Genomic DNA, 24,556 nt, shown 5'->3' with positions numbered 1-24,556 from the left:
ATGGGAATGTGAATCTGTCTGCAACGTGTGCTGGATTATTTTATTTATTTATTTATTTATTTTTTTAAGTGAGTCAGAGAACAAGACACAAACCTGGCAAAGCCCTCAAAGGACATCCAGCCCATCTGGCGCATGCTCGAGGAAGGCTCGAATTTCTAGAGTTAAACGGAAAGAAATTACACTTGTAATTACATCAGTGTTTAGGTGTGTGATGTTCTCTAGCGATTTCTAAAGCAGAGATAGATCAGTCTCTAACTGCCAATCAATGACTCTCCTCTGTGAAGAGAAAGGCAATAGAACACGATGATGGAGCATTGAGTAGTACTAAGTAGCAGTATTTTAGCCAGCACAGACAGTTCCAGCTCTAAAGTTCAGAATTTTGCAGGCGTGCGTTTATTCAAAATCTAATCTACACACTACATGGTTTAAAGCGTTGATATTTCTATCCATCAAGCACCTGCGATGCATTAAAGACTTTGATAAGTTCACCATGATTACGAGCTTTTAAAAGGTCAGCTGGGAAACAGTACTAGCGCTCACCTGGATGATGGTCAGGATCTCGTCGTAGGTCAGGTGCTCGCGCTGGCAGTTGACCAGGAAGTCATTGAGCTGTGGGATGGCGAGGCCCAGCACACCCAGGGAAGAGTGTTCGACGCCTGTACCGTTGCTCACGATGCTAGCAGCGGCGATGGCGTCGGAAATCTGCTTCTGGTTTTCGGACATCTGCTGGCGGGTGCGGATGAACAGGCCGAGGTCGGAGCCGTTGCGGGTCAGCAGGTCTGCAGGAGTGGGTGGTGCTTTAATCAGTGTCAGAGTAAAGGAAGTAACAATATAACGATCCGAAAATGCGGAGGAATTAGAGCTCGAATTAGGGGTACGTACGGATTTCTGTAAAGCTGCTTGGTGAGAATATCTATTGCTCGGTCCCTCTATGATTTTGCGATTCTGCGAGCGCAGAAAACGCAAAATCGGGGAAACTCCACAACGTCCGCAGGAGCTTGAAATTTTTCTAAATTATCACGGATTTTGCACGGATTTGGGCCAAGACGCGTCGAGTGACGCCCAAGTCTCCGGAAAATCGGCGGTAAATTTGAAAAATTGCAATTGCATTCAGTCAAAGCCCTCTTCGGGTCACGAGTACAGCTAAAAGGCCTCGTTTACCAACAAACACAGTGAAAAACTATTTCGTGCAACTGCGATTTCGCCAATGCAAGTAGTTTTCCCACAAAAAGAAGCACAAAAAACTCAGCAAGTTGCATCGCAAAATTTTTTCAAAAGCCGCGGCAAAATAGAGCGTTTTTGCTCGCAAAGATCACAAAAAAAAAAACCCGAAAACAAACGCTTGTACAGACTGACTGTTAGAGGTGCGATACAAATTGAGTTGAATTGTTATTGATGGATATTTGAGCGTAGTGCAGTTAGTTTTCTACACTAGCAGCCGAAAAAGTTTAATATTCAGCTGTACACTTGCACTTTTCCTCATGATTAATTCGCTTTGAATGAAAGCGTCTGCAAATAAAGCAACGTAAATGCACTCTTACTGATGAGTGTTTCTTTTCTGTGTACTGTGAAGTAATAATTGCAACAACAAAAAAAAAAAAAAAAACATTATAGGGCGCAAATCTATACATATACACAAACCTAGGTCGGGCTGAAGCCCTGTTATTTTGTCGTCGATTCTCAGCGTGGTGTACAGAGGCACCGAATCAGGGCCTGAGCGGGTGCAGGGCACAGCATACGTGTCAAACAGTTCCTTTATATCCTTCCGACTCCGGATACTGCAAAACACACATGTACAAGAGAAAAATTCACATCCTTATAGTCCATTTAAAGTTACTGTAACAACTCAGAAGATGGGGATCGCTCAGCCAACGTTCTCGCACACTTCAGATCATGGGGGAAATCAGAGGCAGGAAAGGTGCAACACCTGAACGACTTGAAGAGCTCCACAAACTCGACGAAGCTCATGATGCTATCCGAGATCATGAGGTTCTGGAAACCACGGAAGCAGCCTTTTCCCCGCCCGTGCCAACTTCTGCTGCTCCATGCCCTGAGGACAGAAACACTGAACCACTGAGCGCAAATAATACGCAATGCAATAAAACCCTGCAATGATTTGCAAATCTCATAAACCCATATGCTCTTCACAATAGAACCTAGAAAACAAATCAAAAGTTTAAACTGAGGAAATGTAACATTTTAAGAGGAATTTCGAATTTGATGGCCGCAACACATCTCAAAAAGAAACAGCTGGAGGTTAATTAGCAACAGGTCAGTAACATGATTTTTTATTATATATATACATAAATAAAAAACAAAAACAAACACATACATATACACACACACATATATACATATACACACACATATATATACCAGGGTATTTTAGAGGGGGAGAGTCTTTCTGTTGCCAATTAACCTAATTAGTTGCAAAATGTTCCTCCAGCTGTTTCTTTTTAGCAACACTTCCTTTTCCAGCCTTTTGTTGTCCCCATCCCAACTTTTTTGAGACGTGTTGCAGCCATCAAATTCATAGTCACCTTATTTATTTCTTAAAATGGTACATTTCCTCAGTTTAAACATAAAACTGAAGTGTGGACTAAAACGGAGATATTAAAAAAAATAATAATAAAACCCCAATAATGTATTTTTAGTCATGTGACCCATTCAACTAAACGTGGACAGTTCAAAATAAACAAGATGGTGGACGATGTACTACAGCTGTTGCGCCTGCAATCCAGCTTGATAGCGTTGTTAAAGATTGACGTCACTTTATACAACCTTCGGCTTGCATGTTAAATAAAAATGCCTGACGGAAAGGACGCCGGCCGAAGCTTCTTACGTACAGGGATGTAAGCATTTTCAGACGTGGACGGGCAGCTTTTTTGGAAAAACGTTTCAAAAATGCCAGTGTAGAATGAAAACGCAGTTTCCGTATCCGGTTTAACGTGGACGTGGCCTGCTCATGATATTGGGATGTGTGTGGATATAACGGGCAATTTAAATCAGTATAGACGTAGCACACAGTGTATCGATTCACTTGACGAAATAAAGTTACGCCCATGTAAATGTCTTCTAGTCATTACTGAATAGTGAATATGCATATAAAAACATAATAAAATAAAAAAAACCCAGCATACACTGAGCTGTTTTAAGTGTGTACTACTGATCCATTTCGAAACAGGTTTATTTGAGTAAATCAGCTTAATGACTTATGAGGCATGACTTATACGCTCAGCTGAGCTCACTTACCCGGGTTGGCCTTTGGAGGTGCAGGGGAGCACGGGGGAGGAATGTGGCCGGATGGGGGTGGAGCTGTTTATAGAAGATGAGCAAAAGGGGGAGGAGAAGGAGGAGCTTCCAGGGGACTGGGTTTTGGTGCTAGATGAGAAGGAAGATCCAGGGGTTCCAAAAGAGCTGGAGTCGTCTACAGACATGGACAAGACCAACATTATCGTTAGAGATGCACCGATGTACCGGCCGATAGTTTAAAAACAGCCGATGATCAGGGCCGATTATATCCCGTCAATCAAAGGCGGGCGGGAAAACACATAGATTTTGTGCTGTGTGTAAAGACGTCGTCTCTTCTGTAGAATGACGACAAAACTGCAGTTTGTAAACTCCGCTAAAATTTTACACCGGACGCTGCAGCAGTGAAGCGGGAGTTTCAGCGTCAAGTCTTTTTTTTTGCCGTGCTGCTCGTGCTGAATTAAAGCGCCAGTACACCGTTGAAAGATTTAAATGAAGATGAGTTGACAAAAAAGTATATATATATATATATATATATATATATATATATATATATATATATATATATATATATATATATATATATATATATATATATATTGCACAGAAAATTATATTTATAGAGTAGTATATTTCATATGCAGTTAATGTTAATATATAAAAAAGCAACTTCATAGAGTGCTATTTTTTTCTGAACTGAAATACATTTCTCTTTCGCGTCCGTCTCAAACACAAGTACATTTTTAGCATTTGAAAATCTGGCTTCCTAGAGAAAACTGCATTGTAAAGATATGTTTCCTCTCCACTGACATCGACACCCTGGCTGTCTGACAGCAACTCCTATACAGCGATTTAATTTGCAATTAATTTAACATGCAAGAACTAAAATATAAAATGTCCAGCTTCAGTGAACCGATGCCCACGGCGTGACGTGGGGACGTAATGACGTGTGCCGTTATCGATCTATGTTCTATAACATTTAACATACGGGAACATGACAGGAGTATTCTAAAAGCGACTCATGTAAACACCTTAATCACAATATTGTCTTACTCAGAATAAGGTCAGTGATTAGATTACTGCTGTCCGTGTAAACGTAGTCAGTGTTGCGTGTGAAAATCCCACGAGATCAGCAGTTTCTGAAATACTCAAACCAGCCCATCTGGTACCAACAACCGCACCACAACAAGTCACTCAGATCGCACTTTTTTGATGTGAATACTAACTGAAGCTTTTGACCTGTATCTGATTTCATTATATTGATGTTATGCATTTACTTATTAACGTGTGTATTTACGTATTTTAAAAAGATGTGTCCAAGTATGTTGCAAGCAGAAAAACATTTTAGTCAAAACTTGATTTTTCATCATTTTTGCCTGAATTCAGCCGCAGCGTCGTCGGACAGGTTTTCCAACACGACCTCGATAGAAACAATAAAGCTGATGCGTTTAAGGACAGCTTAAAAAAAAAAAAGCCTACTTTTCCTCACCATTCTCCTCCTGCTCCACGCTGTCTACCGGATCTGAAGACCTCCTGCTCAGACCTTCCTTGCAGCTTTTTGTCTTGCGTGAGACCATCTCGTCATCGGTTCCGTCCCCGCTGTCCCCCTGAGCACGGCGAATAAAAGATTAGAGCCACTCTGCTGAACTCAACGCAGCTACATAAACAAGGAGGATGCACTGTTACAGCTTACCCTCACGAGCGCTTTCTTCTTCTTCTTGACATTGGAGCTGATGCCCAGTGGGCTGTTCTTCTGAGTGGTGGTCTTCTCCGTGCTTCTACTGCCTGAACCCATGTTCCAGCGTCGACCCCCGAACAGCTCAATGGCCTGAGCCAGCGTCGGTCCTTCAAATCTACCATCCTCCTAGAAGGAGAAACAGAGAACGAGATTAGGAAATAAACACGCAATCTGTACTTTGGCTAATTCACGGTTTCTCAAGTTTCTCCATGGTATACACGGAACTTTTCCTTTTTTTCTCCTTGCTCTTAAAAAACAAACAAAAACAAAAACAAAAAAAAACACAAGTAAAAGCACACAAATATATAGTGGACAAGCGCCAAAAAATTTGACTCCCTTATACTGTGTTTTCTAAAACGACACATCTATCAGCAGAGGTGGAAATGGTTTCTATATTTAGATAGATACTCACTGTGTTTTGTTTCAATACGATATTCAAAAGATTTATTCTTTACCTATGAAATTCTATTAAAAAAATACTCAATGTAAAAATTTGGACACAACTGCAGTCCTTTTGCATTTTAGCTTTATTTATTAATATTCACACTATATGGCCAAAAATATGTGGACACCTGAGCATCACATCCATATGTGGTTCTTGTGATGCACAAAATTGTATAGAATGTCTTTGTTTGCTGTAGCGTTGCAATTTTCCTTCACTGGAACTAAGAGACCCAAACCTGGTCTGGCATGACGATGCCACTGCGTACATACAAAGGGAGCTCCATGAAGAAATGGTTTGCCAAAGTTGGACTTGAAGAACTCAAGTGGCCTGCACAGAGCCCTGACCTCAACCCCACTGAACACCTTTGGGAACGCCGACTGCACCCCAAACCTCCTTACCCAACATCAGTGTCTGACCTCATTAATGCTCTTGTAGCTGAATGACCACAAATCCCCACAGCCACGTGCCAAAATCTAGTAAAAAGTCTTCCCAGAAGAGTGGAGGTTATTATAACAGCAAAGGGGGGCGGACTAAATCTGAAATGGGATGTTCAAAAAAGCACATATGGGTGTGATGATCTGGTGTATATAGGCTATGTAGTGTACGCCAAGCTGGATTTATACCACAACCATTATCTTTGCACAAGGACTGGCTATTACTCCCAGCTGCTGGTCAGATTAATAGTTTATTTAGTAAAAGAAAACCGAAATATTGAGAAATCCATACAAATCCAAACAGACACTGAAGCACTGTGCTTGAATTTTGTTCAAATTTGATAAGGAACAAATTCATTAAACAAGGTTAATAATTTACAATATGTCCCTAATCTTATAAACGGACCATAAGTTCAATCGTTTACATTTTAATTAATTGAGTACAATTAAAAATGGACACTTTTTAACCGTCACCCAAGAACAGTTTTGACTACCTACTTCCTTTTAAACATAGTACGACTTTGTGAGCAATGAGAAAGCCTCACTTCAAAAGTGCTCCTGTTGGTAACATACCTGATAGAGGCTGACATACTGCCTACGTAGCCACTGCAACCTCTGGTCTGGGAACCTCTTCATCTTCCTGATGCCACTAATCAGCTCCCGCAGGCCCTCGTACAGCACGGATGCGGTGTGCCATGGCGCCACAAAGTGCAGCAGCCTGTTGTCGGTGGTGTGTAGCCCGTAGAGCAGCGTGACTCCGTTCTCCTCAGCACTCAGACCACACAGCTTGTGCTGAAGACGGACTACATTGATATCGACCCCCGGATGGCCCATGAACACGGCCTTGACGGCGCTCAAGTCGAGGATTCCTTCGGCGAGTCCACACACAGCCACCTGACCCTGGAGTAGAGAATCGGGTACGACGCCCCTGCTCCGGCTGCTCGGGGGTTTGATCCATGTCAGGGTGCAGTTGTCAGGCTGCAGGCGCAGCAGGCAGCGGGCTGTGAGATGGCTCTCCTGCTCGTAGTGAATGACGGTGGCACCCTGCAGCAGGAAGCGATGCATATCAGCAGATAGTGAGAGGATGTACCAGGGGACCACTTCTGTGCCATGACTGAAAGCGCCTTCAGGTTCCTCCGGGCTCTGCAAGTCCGACTCTCGTGGCTGCTCGGTCAAATCTCCTTCAGAATCAGAAAGGTCCCCGACTAGAAATCTACATGGGAGGAAAAAAATTAAATAAAAAAAAAGACAAGAAGCACCTCAAATAAGTAACCAGACATTTTTTTTTTTTAAATCAACCACTGTCAATAGAGGTCTTACGATATGATGATTTTGATCATCATACATTGATTTAAAAGACAGCCGTTAAAATGGACTGAAGCAGCAAACATAAATCCTTTACAGTTGAGGTCATGAGTCTACATACGCCTTGCAGAATCTGCAAAATGTTCATCATTTTTAAAAAGTGAGCTGAAAAATAAAATTTTGTTTTTTTATTTAGTTCTGCCCTGAATAAACTATTTCACATAGCAGATGTTTACATATAGTCCCAATAATAATAACTGAATTTACACAAAATGATCCAGTTTAAAAGTTTAAACACGCTTGATTATTAATATTGTGTGTCGTTACCTGGATGATCCAGGTAACGACGGGGACGGGGGGGTTCACTTCTGAACAGGATGATCGGTGTAAATTGTTATTATTTTGTTTAAAGATTTAATTTTTCTGCACATTCTTTACTTTTCCAGCATCTTCTGCATTATTGGCCCCTTTCCAACAGCGACTATATAGTAGGCACCTTATGTAATAGTCGTGTACGAGTCCCTCAGTTGTCCTCAGTGTGTAAAAGATGGATCTCAACATCATATAGCAGCTGCTGGAAATGGTGTCAAATATGCAGAAGATGCTGAAAAAGTAAAGAATATGCAGGACCTGGAGGATTTTTCTGAAGAACTGTATGTAAACTTATGACCTCAACTTGTATGATTGAAAAAGTCAACTGATCAACTGGTTAAAAACCATGTCATATTGTGTGGACACGTGAGGTTTACAGCCCTAGCTGTCACTGCCGTTTTCTGCTGCAAAAGTCAATGAGTCTTTACTCTAAGGAAACACATAACAACTCCGTGCAAGACTTCAACACAACAAAGGTTAGCAGAGTAGCATGCGTTTGCACACATTACGGCAGGATCATGTCACGGCCTACCAAAAAAGCCACAGCACTCTTTGAAAACACTCACAAGCACAACGACTTACAGGACACGGCCTGAATCAGACGCTCTCCTTACAGACAGCAACAAACAGCAAGGAAAGAAAAAAAAAGAAAAAAACAGAAGGAAGAGGAAGAGAGAAATAAACAATAGTGCATGATCACCTTGCACCTCAAAACAAATGGATCTCGCTCTTCATTTCCACTTGGATGAAAGTATAATGGCAGTAAACTTGAACCCAAAACATCATCTTTTTTCTTTTCTTTTTTTTTTGTCCGCAAGGGAGGATAAACTGTTCTTTAGAAAGAATCGCCAAGAGACATCAAGCACAGTTTACAGAAGAGCAAGACGAAGCTCGGTTCAGACCAACACCTGAAGATTAAGACCCTCTCCTGAGATTTCAAAACATCAGGAACGAGGCAACAAACACAAGGAATGACAAAATCCAGCCAGAGACCCATTCTGACACCACATTAATAACATGCACGCACCAAGTCCTGAGGACTCACAGAGAACAAGCACTCGGCTGGAGAATAAGATACCCTCTTCTAATACTAACAGTCTACTAAGAATAACGGTAAGAAATACACATCCTGTAAAATGATACATTTCCTGTTTAGTAGCTGACGAGAATAATTCTATCATTGTTATTTTTGGACATCGTGAAATGCGATGATATTGCACATTATTTCTGTATGAGTCATAACTGAATGAAACGATCCAATTGTGCGTCTCCTATCAGTTCTGGGTCAGCAAACGGTTCGACACGGTAAATGTCAAGCATCCAGTCATAACGGCGTGAACGCACAAACCACATGGCGTGAACGGACAGTTTGAACCTAAACAAATGTCCTTTTTTGGTGCCACAGTTTACTGGGAAGACACTAGGTGCCTATGTGTAGTCTGTACTGCCACTGGCTTTTGAACTGACAGCAATAAAGCAGACACTCACTGGTTCTTGCTCCTGTCTCTGAAGGCGTCCTCTGGCTCGTCGGCCTCCAGGCTGCGATTGCAGCTGCGGATGGTTTGCAGGATGTTGCTGACGGTGGCCTCCTTCTCCGAGTTGTGCAGCCCATCAGCTCCCGCTCTCTGCAGGAAGTGCTGCTGCCCATTGTAATCCGACACAAACTGGGAACAGAGAGAAGTCAGTGGTGTGACGTCGATTTGGCGTTCGATTTTGGACGACATTAGCAACAACATAGCCTCAGAACGATTAAGCCTAGAGGCTATCACACTTATGCTTCCGACTACTATCTAGTGAATATTTAGAGTGACGGGCAGTTCACGCATTCATTCAGCATAGAGTCTAGCAGCTCGTTTTGAGCAGCTTTAGACGTAAAGTTGTGCTCATAAGTTTACATACGCCTTGCGGAATCTGCAAAATGTTCATTTTTAAAAAAAAATAATAATACGAGGGATCATAAAATTGCATTCTGTTTTGTATTTAGTTCTGCCCTGAATGAGCCATTTCATATTAGAGATGTTTAGATATAAACATAATAATAACTGAATTTACACAAACAAACCAGTTTAAAGGTTTACACACGCTTGATTCTTAATACCGTGTGTCGTTACCTGGATGATCAGTTTATGTTCTGTGAGAGTTCTTCATGAGTCCCCTGTTTGTCCTGAGCAGTTAAACCACCCACTGTTCTTCAGAGAAATCCTCCAGGTCCTGCACATTCTTTACTTTTCCAGAATCTTCTGCATATTTCACCCCTTTCCAACAGCGGATATATGATGCAGAGATCCATCTTTTCACACTGAGGTGTACGAGTCGTGTACGAGTCCCTCAGTTGTCCTCAGTGTGAAAAGATGGATCTAAACATCATATGGTCACTGTTGGAAAAGGGTCAAATATGGAAAGAATGTGCAGAACCTGGAGGATTTCTCTGAAGAACAGTGGGCGGTTTAACTGCTCAGGACAAACAGGGGACTCATGAAGAACTCTCACAGAACATAAACACAGTCGTTGGTCATCCAGGTGATAATCAAGCGTGTGTAAACTTTTGAACGGTTTCATTTGTGTAAATTCAGTTATTATCCTTGTGTCTTGTGGACTTTGTGTAAACACCTGTAATGTGAAATAATTTATTAAGGACGGTACTAAATAAAAACCAAAATGAATTTTTTATGATATGATTTATTATTATTAACATTTTGCAGATTCTGCAAATGTAAACATGACCTCAACTGTACCATAGCTCAACAGGTATGTTTCTTATCGCAAATGTCACATTGTGCCAGATGCACACAGGAGAGCAACATTTCCATCCCAACCAATCTCAAAAACCACATAAAAGACCTGAAACTAGCTAAAAAATGTGTTGATTGGGAATGGCAAACCGTGGTGCCCAGGGATTTCTGATGCACGGACATTATCCTTGCAATAGGAATGGTTCTGTACATCATAGACACATAGTCTGCACTTACACTTTGCCTTTTTTGTGGTAACTTATCAGATTTAATTCGGACTATTTGCGATAAAAGCACATTAAAAACCCACGACCCTGGAAACCCTATGATTATCTGGCTCTGCCCAAGCCGCCCCTATGGCTAAGCCCCCGCTGATAATGGCTCAAACACACTGAAGGATGATTAGACTTCCATTAGAATGACCAAGTGTGTGTTTTCCAGCTAAATCAATTTGGTGGCTTTTTTCTGAAGGCTTTTAAGCTGGCTTTTATGAAGGTGGTAAGAAAATCATCTCTCAACCGCAGCCAGCCATAACAACATTAAGCACCATTTTATGATGGTTATGGCCTGTTCAAACATTAAATTCATGCAAAGAGATTAAATTTCGTCCAACGGTCATTAACTGGGATGAGCCCTTACCTCGATCGAGTCCTCTTGAGAATCGAAAGCAGGACGCAGCCCAATCAAGCTCGCCGCTCCGTCGAGAGCCTCGCTAAGCTCCTTGAGGAACACTCCACAAAAGGGCACTACTTTACAACCGGGGATGTTCAGGGCGCGATTCACCACCTTCTTGTATTCTGACGAGGACTCGTGCTGGGCCATGGCGTCCTTCAGGCCTCGCATGGTCTCGATGTCTGCTTGGTCCATGAACTGCCACATCTTCAACACTTTGCGAGATCTAGGTGACAACAAAGTGCGAAACTTCATACCTCGGCACGTGAACATCACCACAAATAGGTGAAATGGACTCGCGAGGTATGCACCTCACATGCACCTAAGCAAGCTGCAATATTACCGCAGAAGAGCATTTTACTGTCGTTCTTTTTAACCAAGCAATGTGAAGCCATACCTAAGACCTGCCAAGAACTCCATCACTGCATTGTAGTTGCCCATATTCCAGCAGCATTTGGCTATATGAACAAGGTATGAAAAGACTTCTCTCTTCTCCTCCATCGAGCCAGCAGTCAGGATAAGCCAGGTCACCCACGAACTGACCTACAAACACAAAAAAACCTTCATTAAATACAATGCGCTAAATACAGAAGGTACCAGAACAAAAGCTGGATCTCATCTCCGATGTGCGAACATACCCTTGACCCTTTTAGCTCATGACTACGACATTTAAAGAACTAGATCATTAATGTCTACTGTGCATTCATCTGCTGATGTGCTTATTCCTCAACGAGGCCGAGGGTGCGAAACGCTGTTGCAAAAGTTGCTTTCCATAAAAAAATGTTCTTGTGTTCTCCAGAAAGATACTTATGAAACTCTGTGCTGTCCTTAAAACCGCTTAGGACTGAACGAAACGTTAATGAAGGATGATGTTCTAGGTATCTCTTAAGCCAGTAAAATCTTCTATTACAAAAAAAAAAAGGTCAAGAAACCGAGCAGTTGCCCAAAATGTGTCATTCCTCTGAATATTTTATATGCTGTAAAAAGAAATGCTCATGTGCTTTAGCTATTAAAAAAAAAATAAATAAAAAAAACTGCCTCGTTACATAAACAGTCCAGTCGGTGCAGTTTGATGGGGATGTTTAACGCGGCCGAGCTCATATCACCTCGACAGCATTCCTCTGATCAACCCGACTCTTCAGTTCCACCAGAGAACAATAAAACTTCCCTGACACACTTAGGATTCCAACTAGGAGGAACACAGCTGCCAGTTTAGAGAGGACATGAGGGGTCATGGCATGAGGACGAGACGTATTCCTGTTATGTGATCCTGCAGATTACACAGCGGTGCCATTGCTTCACAGGGAGGCTTGTGGATCTGGTTCAGAGACATAAATGCAGGATCGCTGTAGAGTCTACTGAGGGAATTATTGCAAAATCGGGAGAGGTGCAAGACTGATTGACAGGAGTGTTTTGGCTCCATGTACTCTTGGGTCAGGGTGTCCCAACAGTCTCCGTACACAGGGGAAACGAACACTTTTCAGCAAAATGTCTTCCAAAATGTTACATACTTACTTTTTATCTTACTAACTATATTATTTGACTTCTTTTTTCCCCAGATAGCCTTTAAGAACACCTCTGACCAAAAAAAAAAAAAAAAAAAAAAAAAAAACCAAAAAAAAAAAAACGTATTGAAAGCATTCTTATGGCTGGATCGGGAAGCTGGTGCAATATTGCGATGGACTTTAACTTTAGGAAACATGGCGAGCACATCGCACACACGACACTGTTCCCAAACTTCTTAACAAATTCAAAGACTGGGAGTGTTGCGGACCGACCGAGAAGTGGACGTCCACGAACATCCACTGACAAAGACACGACTGACGTGGACTTTTGGGACATCCTGTAAATTCGTGTCAGTAACAGATATTAAAACAATAAAACGTGATTTGTTCTTTGATTGGGGTTTCAAAATCCAGGCAAGAGAAACTCAAAAAAAAAAAAAAAAAAAACTCCAAAAAAAAATTAAGAAAAACCCCAAACAACTCATTTTTAATTCGCCGTAATGACTCTTGCTTTTATCTAGCTTTTGGTGTCATCTTGGAACCATATATTTAAACGATTGTAAACATGACGAGAACAGTTTTGTCCTCCACAAAAATACATGAGATCCACATTTTGCAGGAAAAAAAGGACAATTTTTCTGTTTTAGTTCCTTTACGAGCAAAAGAAACAAGTCGCTTTAAAATATCGTCTGTGCTATATCTGATATCTCGTACTAAAAGAAATGAATAAATAAATAAAAATAGTGCTTTTTGGTTTCACATGCCTGGATTTTAAATGAAATAATCAAAACACCACCAGGTTTTATTGCTTCATTTCTGTTCCCGACAGGAAAATAGAAAAATCACCAGAATGTACACAGACTATTCTGCGCTCTTACGCTCACGAGTATGCATATTAATTACTAGGGGCAAACCTGCGTGAAATGAAGCGAGATGGTGATTGCTTCAAAGACTGACGCACTTTGCTGCATGAGTTTCGAAGTCCACCACCAATGATGCATAATAGAAAACACTTTTCCTCCCACCTCTGTTTTTGTTTTATTATAATGAACCCCAGCTGATATGCAGACACGCAACTCAAACATGACATCACTCTCACTTCTTGCGTGTCCAGTTCAAAAGCAGAGAGGCTTTTCTTTTTTCGGGCCAGCACCTTTCATACATTCCAGTATTTATAACTGTAATAAACGCATGTTGGGATTTATTTAGTGTAAAGAAACTCGTACCAGTTGCCTAAAATCCAGATCTCCGAGTACTTCTATCCCATTTCCTCAAGTTCTTGTCTAGAAGTCAAATAAAATTTCCTTAATCCAAACATCCCTGAAACCAAGCTAGCTAACAAGCCATTATATTATATTCAGCTATTACAGCAAGCTACACAGACTAAACAAAGGCTCGGAGGATCTACCGTGTAGTTGTTGCCACTGGGTTGAAATCCTGCAGAAGCTGTGCACGAGATTTATAAGTTTATGGTCATAACTCCGTACTTTGTTGATTTAGGTGAGAAGACCGGAAGCAAAATGTGTTAAGAAGTGGGTCTCTCCCTTTCACAGGAAGTTGCACGTGGTAAGCTTGGTGACGGTGAGGATCAATTCTGAATAGGAGTTCATACTCAGACTTGTAATATTTATATTGTATTGGAAATCTCAAAATGGGATTAATATATCCCTATGGTAGAAATGTTATTTAATATATTAAATTAATTATTATACAGCTTTGTGCTTTCTAGGGTTGTAACACAATTCTTATCTGCATCTATACTCTAATTCATATCTGTATTTAGATTTAAAGTGAACATGGCTTAAATTTTTTTCTACTCTTTTTTATTTTATTTTATGAACCATATCACTATACCTCAAGAAACACTATAAAAATAAAAATTAATAAATAAATAAAAATCGACATAAAACCAGAGGTAGAAATGCCAGCACTGTCAGCATGGCCACAGCCACACCAACAGGATCCCAGTCCCAACGTACACCTCTCGTCCCAGCCAGATGCCCTGTAGTGCTTCTGTCAAGGTTTATAAAAAAAAACCCAAAAAACTAATGAACTCAATGCTCAGTAGCCTCCTCAACCAGCAAGTCAAGTCCCTCTTGTTATTTGTTAGCCAGAGTTACCCTTACAATATACTTCATACACAAAGAAAGCTCTTGAGGAAAAACTATTTCAGATATTTGACCTTGATGTGACCTTGACCTCGTTTAAACCAGTTCCAAAATCTAATCATCTGCTGGTTATGATGATCATTTCATATAAATCCTACAAACCTTCCACCACTCGTTCTTGAGACATTGCGTTAAAAGAAATCTCGGACGGAAGGGCAACGCAGAGGCATAAAAATACATTTGCTACAGCTCTTTGTTCAGAGCATAAGTCACATGCTAGGTCATATTTTCTCTTGCTAACTCATTCATGAGATGAAACAGCATTTGAAAAGCCCTTAAGATTGCAAGTATAAATAAGGAGGCAAATTTTACCAGGATTGTTTCAGAACAAATGACTGGGTATTTTTTTTTTTTTGCACTTGATTTATCATTAATACAGTTGAGGTCATAAGGTTACATACGCCTTGCGGAATCTGCAAAATGTTAATACTCAGAAAATAATAATAAGAGGGATCATAAAAATTGCATTGTGTTTTGTCCTGAATGAGCTATTTCACATAACAGATGTTTACATATAAACACAATAATAACTGAATTTACACAAATAAACCAGTTCAAAAGTTTACACATGCTTGATTATTAATTATTATTAATCCTGTGTGTCGTTACCTGGATGATCCACGACCGTGTTTATGTTTTGTGAGAGTTCTTCATGAGTCCCCTGTTTGTCCTGAGCAGTTAAACCACCCACTGTTCTTCAGAGAAATCCTCCAGGTCCTGCACAATCTTTACTTTTCCAGAATCTTCTGCATATTTCACCCCTTTCCAACAGCGGATATATGATGCAGAGATCCATCATCCTGTTCAAAAGTTTACACCCCCCTGGCTCTTAATGTATCGTGTTGCCTTCTTGAGTATCAGTGAATGTTTGCACCTTTTGTAATAGTTGTGTACGAGTCCCTCAGTCGTCCTCAGTGTGAAAAGATGGATCTCGATATCATACAGCCACGACACACAGTATTAAGAAACAAGCTTATGTAAACGGTTGAACTGGTTAATTTGTGTAAATTCAATTATTATTGTGTCTTGTGCACTATATGTAAACATCTGTTATGTGTAATATGATCACAACTGTACATGCAGTACTGTTCCTGAGCAAAGAAAAGCTGGTTTTACACTCTAAGTACAGTTCATTTCTTGTCACAATATATGACATGATAAAATCTTCACCAAATTCTCACCCAGACTATATGGAAATGTGTTCTCCGTGTCAGATTATACATTGAAGATCCTTCAACAATAGACCCGAGGCCCATCAAATGGGTCCGCATAAACAAACAAGGTGAGCTTGACGCAATAATATTTTTCGTACCCGACTTAAGACAACATGACATTAAGGAAACCCGAAGTCTGACCTCATTGAAGCGAGCGACTAGGTCCTCTACCACATTGTGCTGGGAACTCTGGGTAGGCATGACAGGCGCTGATAGTGAGGCCTTGAGATGTGGGTGGCTCTTGTGGCAATCGGGGCTGGCCAGGTCACGTGTGAGGAAGCACAGGTAGTCGAGTGGGAGCACACGACGGTACAGCTGCTGCTCCTGCTCCGTCAGGATGCTGGCAATCTCTTCCGGGAACTGGATGAGCTGCCGCAGGTCAGCCAGCTCCTTACTGATCCCCATCACGCCAGACGAGAGTGAGCCGGAGCTGGCCGTGGAGCCACACAGCTGCCGTTCTGAGATGAGGAGAGAGAAAAGCAGAGAAGATGAGAAGATGCACATCACTTGGAGACAGAGAGTGAGCGTACTGAGAGAGAGAGAAAGAACACATTCACTGTGCGTTAGTAGTACGTCCAGGCAAATGGACCAGTGCTGAAATAATCCAAGGGGTTTAATTGATTCTTCTCAGACTCTGATGACCTTTGGTTTTGCAGCATTGTACAACTGAGTCACACTTTGAGGTATACAGTAGATACCTAGAAATTCCACACCGTTTAAGTGGGAAATACATCTGATGAAGGTTCTTGTACGAATTGTGATTATAAACACCAAATCACCTTGACTTACTACTACTGGACATTTTATACGAACCTGGACTCTACATAGTTTAAACACACTGTGTATGTCTAACAGACACAACAGACTTTTTATTTATTTATTTATTTTAAGTAAAGGCATAAGGCGATTTGGCAGACTTTTAAGTGATCGATGGGAATAAAAATAAAGCATGATGGGGCACGACCCTCGTTTATTATGTGCGCCAACCAAACACTGACATTGATGAAGCTTTCAAAACGTCTCTGCACATAATCATCTCTCATTAAGGCAAGGACATATTTACATATCTTCGCTCCTTCCTGTGTTCGAGACCGAGATACGGATCCAAGAGTTGTTTTGTTGGTATGGTCAGCCAAGGGCGACGAAATGGAGCAGAAAAAAAAATAATAAAATAAAATAAACACCCAGCATGAGACGCCTGGTCAGCGTCAGCTGTCATGGTCTACGCTGCTGGTTCTCCCTGTAGTACGCAGAGCCTTGGAGACCGCAGGAACAGGAGGGAAATAACGCACAGAGACTGCGTGATTTGTGCATCCTGTAGATGCGAGGAAACGAGCAAAACTGGAGAATATATGAGGAAAGGAAATGCATAGGAGGAGCTTCCTACGGGTCTGTCCAATACTGTGATACTGAGTTACTGAATGATGTAATCAGAATGTAAGCATTTTTTTCCACAACTTCATTGACGATAATCAGAAAACAAAACAAATCAGGCATATCAGTTTAGCATTAGGGCCCTTAAAACTGTGCCTCTGTAGAATACAATACACGTGTTGGGAAACATGTCCAAGAAAGGTGAGCGTCCTCAAAGGCCGGCGTATATCTGGCGAAGCATTGCTTAAACACATCGCTGAGGTCTCGTTAGCCATCACGTGCAGCTGCCCTGCACTCCACTCCATCTCCACATGGCACCTTTTGATGTAAGCCAAATGGTCTGGAACTGAATGTGCTTCATTAAGCTACATAAAGCAGCGTTCACCATCTTTATTCATGTGCTGTTCGGGGGCATCAGAGAGGGCTCGTGGCCGGATGATCCCGATTTCGGAATAATCAGAGCTGCCTGAGAGGATGTCCTGCGATCGGTCCTGGTGTGTGCACATACATAAGTACAAAAGCACACACATACACCAGGGGTGCAACTCAATGCCAATACCGGTGTCTGTTCAGTCATCCAAATATTCATATCTGTATGTGGATTTCTACCCAAAGTGGGCGCTTAATGACCCCTTGATCTGTACACTTCAGAATTTCCCACAGTACAAGTACTAACGAAAAAAAAAAAAAAATAGAATTAAGATGAATGCATTGAGCCTGATTACGAATATAGCACTTTAATCTTTAAAACATTTCACACAACCAATAGGAGGACCTAGGAGTCGAATCAGGTTGTGCTACAGTCATTTAAAAAGAAATGAATCAAACTTACCAGTGCAATATGTTTTGTGTCCTGAATCAGAGACACGTGTGTAATAGCAAGCCATTCACAATCATTATCGAACGCCATTAAATGAGAGCATTATGCGGGGGGAAAAAAAAAAAAAGGATAGCATTATGATAAGCCTCGAGTACAAGCAACACTGATGAATGTGATTTTCCTCCAGTAAATTACTCAGTGCTCAGCATGTCCTTCTGTAATAAAGCCTCACTATGAAAGGTTGGAATACACTCTGGGCCAGCACTCGTTTAACATTGCAGTTAAATTGTCCTTGGTGGAAACCGGTGAAATTTTCAGACCATGATTGCTATAACACTTATAAAAGGAAAATACATGACCGAAACAGTAGGGGTCGTGAGGGTCTTGTCTCAACGTTCAGGTATCCTAGGAAACACTGACGCCAGATTCAAAATGAGTATGTGCCAGCTGAAAACGAAGCATTTCAAGCCATGCCTGCAGCATGCTGTAAAAGGATCTCTGTGCTTGGCGGCGAGTGCTTCCCATTCTTAACCTCAAATTAGTCAACGCTTCACACGCTCATGTCCGCTGTAAAGGCAATATCCAGTGGGCTATGACACAGCACAAGCAATGCTCTTCACATATCATGCGTCTTTATTATGTATGTTCCTTAAGTAAACCTGCTTTTGAGCTATAGTTACTTGCTATATTATCAGTTACACATTAATATACAGTACAGTCTCCTCTGAAACTATTGGAACAGCAAGGCCAATTCATTTGGGTTTGAGATCAAAAGACGAATATGATAATTTTAGCTCTTTTCCCCCTGGTGCAGATGGGTTAAACGACATGGCACATTTTGTACATCAGACCACCTAATTTGTAGGCAAGCAAAATTATTGGAACACATGACTGACAGGTGTCTTGGTACCCGGGTGTGTCCTGTCAGAGTCAATGATTAAACAAGAAATAGCGCCGAACATCTACTTTTGGTTTTAGCCTTTGGTTAAAAAGGATAAGCCAACATGATCAGAGAGCTGTCTATGGGAGAAACGCAAACCATTTTGAAGCTGAGAGAAGAGAATCGGTGGAAAATAAATCAGGAGGCATTGCACAAACTTTGGGCATTGCCAATACAACAAGAAAGAAGTGGTACTGGTGTAGTGAGCGACAGACACCAAAAGGGTTGGCCAAGGAAAACAACAACAACAACTGATGAGAGAAACATTGAAAACCCCAAAAACAACGGTCAGTAACATCACCAACAACCTCCACAGGGCAGGGGCAAGAGAAGCATCACATGAGGAAGAAAAAAGAAAGAAAAAAAAACAAGAAAAAAAAAAAAATCAATCTGGTGGTCAATGAGTCGAAGGCTTGATGCAGTTATTGCAAGCAAGGGATACGCAAGCAAATATGAAGCGTTTTACTTTAATTTATTTCAAGACTTCTGTTCCTATACTTTTGCTCACCTAAAAATTGGATGGTCTGATACAAAAGGGCTCTATGTTTTATGTCGTTTAACACATCTGGATGAAAATACCAGGAAATAAAAGCTGGAATCCTAAACTCTCGTCTCATATCCATCTTTTGATCTCAAACCCAAATGTCTTTGGTGTACAGCACAAACAAATGAATTGGCCTCGCCGTTCCAATAGTTTCAGACAGGACTGTACATATTAATATATACCAGGTCACCCTTAGGTAAAAAACAACAGCAGTTCATCTGACAATCTGTACAGTCGGCTCCAGAATTATTGGCACCCTTGATAAAGATAGACATTTTTTTCATATCCTGTTTTACCTGTGTGTCTAATTAGAGAATTCTATCCTATAGCTGAAGTAAATTTATTCTAAATTTAAAAAAAAAAAAAAAAAAAAATAACAATACATTATGCCACAATTATAGACATTCCTGCATTCTGGACATGCGTATTGGCTTAGTGTCCTGCTGGAAGACCTAACCACAACTGACTTGTAGCTTCTTGGCAGAGGTCGCCAGGTTTTCATTTAAAATCTCCTAGTACTTAATGGAGTCCATGATGCCATGTATTTTAACAAGGGCATTTGGAGCTGAAACAGCCCCTCAACACAGATCCTCAAGAACACTTAGCAGTGCTGATGAAGTTCTTTGCTGCATGACAATCCTTCTTGTTACACCAAACCCACCTTTAATGTTTGCCGTCAAGCTGATCTATTATTTCTCATTGAACTCTGTCAAAGTTCCAGTCATATTTAGTGAACACGAAGAGTATGCATTTGAATGTGGAGAAAAAGAGAGAAAAGGCTTTCTTTCCAAACCATTTAGCTAATTAACCACCTCATAGCCTTTTTTTAACCCATCGCCATGGGTGCTAGTAATTGCAGCTGTACTTTGTGTCATTTGTCAGATATCCTTTACTCTGTCCATTGGTGCTGATTGTATCAGTGTCTGTATCTGACCAGATTTCATTTCGGTGATGGACCATTCTCATCACAACAGGCATTGTAGCATGTGTATCCCAAACAGCAGCAATGTACACTGTGTGTTCACAGGAGTACAGTTAGGCACTATAGATCCATTGCGTGATGGATTGCTACTCAATCAGGAAGTGTCAGTAAGGGTGTGTTTATAAAAAAAACAAAACACAACACCACTGCTTTTCTTCCAGGGCTCTGCATTGTCAGGGTCACTGAGAATGACCCCCCCCAGTCAAATCTCATCGGGTCAATGGAGGTCATGTGGTGATCCCTTTCTCTTTCCACAAGATTACGATCAATAACCGATTACAAAGTGACTTATGGTATGTTTTCCTGATAAGCTGGCCAATGAGTGCAGCTACAAAGAGCCCTGGTTTTCCCCAGCTCTATGATGTCTAACCGGCTGATTTTTAATCATAATTCATACATCATAAAGCCCAACAGCTATTCTATAGGGGTGTACAGCCTTGAGAGTGCTAATGAGTTTTCGCCTACATTCATTTTCCTCAAACGATTCCCATCAACAGCTAGCAGTGCAAACAGAAGCTACTAATGTAATGCTCAACCTCTAGGTTTGAAAGATTTGAAAGATACAAAACCATCAGCCAATCTTTTGCCAATCCCCTGCGGGAGATATAATAAAACGTACGTTTAGTTGTTTTGTTCGATTACATTTTTATAGTCCCCCCCACTCTTGATGTTTTGGATGTCCAGTCTATACAAAAAGGAATGTATTTTATGCCTTAAAAATTACTATTAACTGTGATTACTAACTGTTTTCACCTCCAGCATCAACAGCATTTTGCTTGCACGGCTGGTGGACTTTTCTTTTCCTGAAAACTTTTGCCTCCATTTACACCTTGCATGTTTTCATGATTGGATATGCATTTGTCCACACTGAAAACAAAACAGAACATAAAAAGCACACAGCATGTATTGTGATCGGATGTAACTGGATTAGCCTGAGCACCTCCATATGTCTGTTTCGCATTGTGATCTGGCAGGTGTCAATGCAGTTTGTACAGTGTGCACACATCGGGATGCCGTTAGGAGAAAAATATACATTGACATCTAATTGTTCCAAAAGCCATATTAATTAAGAAAAAATGAATGACTGTCGTTCCCTGATGCGTATTGAGTGACTATAGCAGCTCTAACCCTGACTGCTGTAAACAAGCATCGTTATGGTTTTTTTGTTGTTAAAACTGACATATTGGAAGATGACGTTCCTCAGTGGACAAAATGTACAATAAAAGCAGCACAATATGAACATTAATATATAGCAATAAACAGCAATGTTAAGTCATTAACGTCCATTGATGCTGAAGTGTCTCAAGAAGTAATAAATCTTTCATTCTCATAGTACAACCTATACAAATCATATATATGTACACACACACACACACACACACACACATAAATACACATACATATGCACATACACTAACACACTTCACACGTCACGGATAAAGTATATACGCATTATATGAGGCAATAAATCATCACAGCCATGAGCCAAAACACAAAAATAATACATGTCCAATATTCAATACAAAGTCCAAAATGAGAACCTTCTAAAGCGAACCCGAGCCTGATCAAGAGCAGGAGCTGAACATCTACACATTGAGAGCAGGTGGAAAAACATACAGACAAATAAGCCCCCAAACCCATGTGACATTTTTTTTTTCCCCTAGTAGGTTATAGTGCTCTTACTTATCTGCCTGTAGTCCATGGTGTGCGAGTGTGAGTGCTTCATGGTGACGGCTGCCGTGGCTCCGGCTCTTTTCTTGACGGTGCACCGGCGAGTGTCATTTAACAACATTTAAACTACAGCTGCCCAACGCCTCACTGCCAGCAAACTGACGTGCTGCAAAGCTCTTACACACTACACACACACGCAAGCTCGACCACTCCACCCCGCCACCCCCCACCGCCTCCCCGTTAGGCTCTATCTCTCTCTACACGCACACACATTCGCATGTACCTTCGCTTGCTCGTCTTCCAGATTAAAGCAACAGAGAGAAGAAGGGAGGAACCAGAAACCAGGATTCAAACACTCCCTCAGTGTGAGGGCTGGTGCACACACCGTGATCTGTACATGGACAGGAGTGACATCCAAACAACAGGTGGAACCTGATACATGTGTTTATAAGGCTGTGACTTTTGATAGACATTAACCAGACCAGTTCCAGGGGCTCAGACCATATTTAAGTACCGTACTCAAAAATGACATTTTAATTTTTTTTTTGGTCCAAATCCAGGTTTAAACTAAGATGAAACCGATTGCACATTTATCTTGATTTGTAATCATTACAAGCAAAAAAGTAAAATAATGAAACAGAAGAATAAATTAAACAGATTATTTTTTTTTTTAACCACACACACACACATTATATATACACATGAATATATACACATATACATATACACACACACACACACACACACACAGTGGTGCTTTAAAGTCTGTGAACCCTTTAGAACTTTCTACATCTGCATAAATGACATAAAACAACATCAGATTTCCACACAAGTCCTAAAAGTAGACAAAGAGAGCCCAATTAAACAAATGAGACAAAAATATTATATTTTATTTATTGAAGAAAATGATACAATATTACACATCTGTGAGTGGCAAAAGTATGTGAACGTCTAGGATTAGCTGTTAATTTGAAGGTGAAATTAGAGCCAGGTGTTTTCAAATCAATGACCATTAGGTGTGAGTGAGCGCCCTGTTTTATTTAAAGAACAGGGATCTATCAAAGTCTGATCTTCACAACACATGTTTGTGGAAGTCTATCATGGCACGAGCAAATGAGATTTCTGAGGACCTCAGAAAAAGAGTTGTTGATGCTCATCAGGCTGGAAAACCCATCTCTACAGAGAGTTCAAAGAGTCCACCAATCCCCAGTCAGACAGATTGGGTACAAATTGAGGGAACTGAAGACCATGGTTTTCTCCTCAGGAGTGGTTAACCAACAAATATGACTCCAAGAGCAAGAACTGTAATAGTCTGTGAGGTCACAAAGGAACTCAGAGGAACTTCTAAGCAAATAATGGCCACTTTCACATTGGCTAATATTAATGTTCATGAGTCCACCATCAGGTGAACACTGAACAACAAATGGTGTGCATGGCAGGGTTGCTGACTGTCTGAAGTTCAATGATCATGTGGACAAGCCACAAGGCTACTGGAAAAATGTTTTGTGGGACCAAAATAGAACTTTTCAGTTTAAATGATGTGTTATGTTTGGAGAAAGGAAAACACTGCATTCCAGCATAAGAACCTTATCCCTTCTGTGAAACACGGTGGTGGTAGTGTCATGGTTTGGGTCCGTTTTCCTGCATCTGGGGCCAGGATGATTTGCCATCATTGATGGAACAATGAATTCTGAATTATACCAGCGAATTATAAAGGAAAATGTCAGGACATCTGTCCATGAATTGAATCTCAAGAGAAAGTGGGTCATGCAGCAAGACAACGATCCTAAACACACAAATCATTCTACCAAAGAACGGTTAAAGTAAGAATAGCTAAAGAAGAAGAGTTAATGTTTTGGAATGGCCAAGTCATAGTCCTGACCTTAATCCAATAGAAATGTTGTGGAAAGCCCTGAAGCAAGCAGTTCATGTGAGGAAACCCACCAACATCCCAGAGTTGAAGCTGTTCTGTACTGAGGAATGGGCTAAAATTCCTCCAAGCCGATGTGCAGGACTGATCAACAGTTACCGCAAATACTTAGTTGCAGTTATTGCTGCACAAGAGGGTCACACCAGATACTGAAAACAAAGATTCACATACTTTTGCCACTCACAGATATGTAATATTGGATCATTTCCCCATTAAAAAATTATTTTTTTGTCTCATTTGTTTAATTGTATTCTCTTTATCTACTTTTAGGACTTGTGGGAAAATATGATGTTTTATTTCATGTTTATGCAGAAATATAGAAAATTCTAAAGGGTTCACAAACTTCCAAGCACTACTGTGTGTGTGTGTGTAATTATATATATAGTCTATATTATATAGACACACACACAGACATACATATATATGTACATATATGTACACACACACACACACACACACAC

General features: G+C 40.8%; 1 protein-coding gene across 8 annotated transcripts in view; it reads right to left on the bottom strand.

The window, feature by feature from the left end:
• plce1 (phospholipase C, epsilon 1) overlaps nucleotides 1-24,556 on the bottom strand; it is a 103,980-nt gene that overhangs the window by 24,218 nt on the left and 55,206 nt on the right. For 5 of the 8 annotated variants that reach the window (XM_047159582.2, XM_047159586.2, XM_047159584.2 and 2 more), the window contains 13 exons: nucleotides 15,976-16,292; nucleotides 11,345-11,490; nucleotides 10,915-11,173; nucleotides 9,032-9,207; nucleotides 8,126-8,152; nucleotides 6,440-7,079; nucleotides 4,943-5,113; nucleotides 4,739-4,856; nucleotides 3,253-3,427; nucleotides 1,928-2,050; nucleotides 1,642-1,778; nucleotides 541-779; nucleotides 94-155 (listed from right to left, as the gene is read on the bottom strand). In XM_047159582.2, the coding sequence (XP_047015538.1) occupies nucleotides 94-155; nucleotides 541-779; nucleotides 1,642-1,778; nucleotides 1,928-2,050; nucleotides 3,253-3,427; nucleotides 4,739-4,856; nucleotides 4,943-5,113; nucleotides 6,440-7,079; nucleotides 8,126-8,152; nucleotides 9,032-9,207; nucleotides 10,915-11,173; nucleotides 11,345-11,490; nucleotides 15,976-16,292 (2,590 nt within the window). Of the gene's footprint in view, nucleotides 1-93; nucleotides 156-540; nucleotides 780-1,641; nucleotides 1,779-1,927; nucleotides 2,051-3,252; nucleotides 3,428-4,738; nucleotides 4,857-4,942; nucleotides 5,114-6,439; nucleotides 7,080-8,125; nucleotides 8,153-9,031; nucleotides 9,208-10,914; nucleotides 11,174-11,344; nucleotides 11,491-15,975; nucleotides 16,293-22,177; nucleotides 22,370-24,556 lie in introns of those variants that run through there. The other 3 variants (XM_047159585.2, XM_053685192.1, XM_047159587.2) reach the window with 2 other exon arrangements.

Source organism: Ictalurus punctatus, chromosome 13 (assembly GCF_001660625.3).
Source record: "Ictalurus punctatus breed USDA103 chromosome 13, Coco_2.0, whole genome shotgun sequence".
In the NCBI taxonomy this organism is placed as follows: Eukaryota; Metazoa; Chordata; class Actinopteri; order Siluriformes; family Ictaluridae; genus Ictalurus; species Ictalurus punctatus.
Note: the sequence above shows the minus strand (reverse complement) of the source record. Positions and strands in the feature narration are given on the sequence as shown.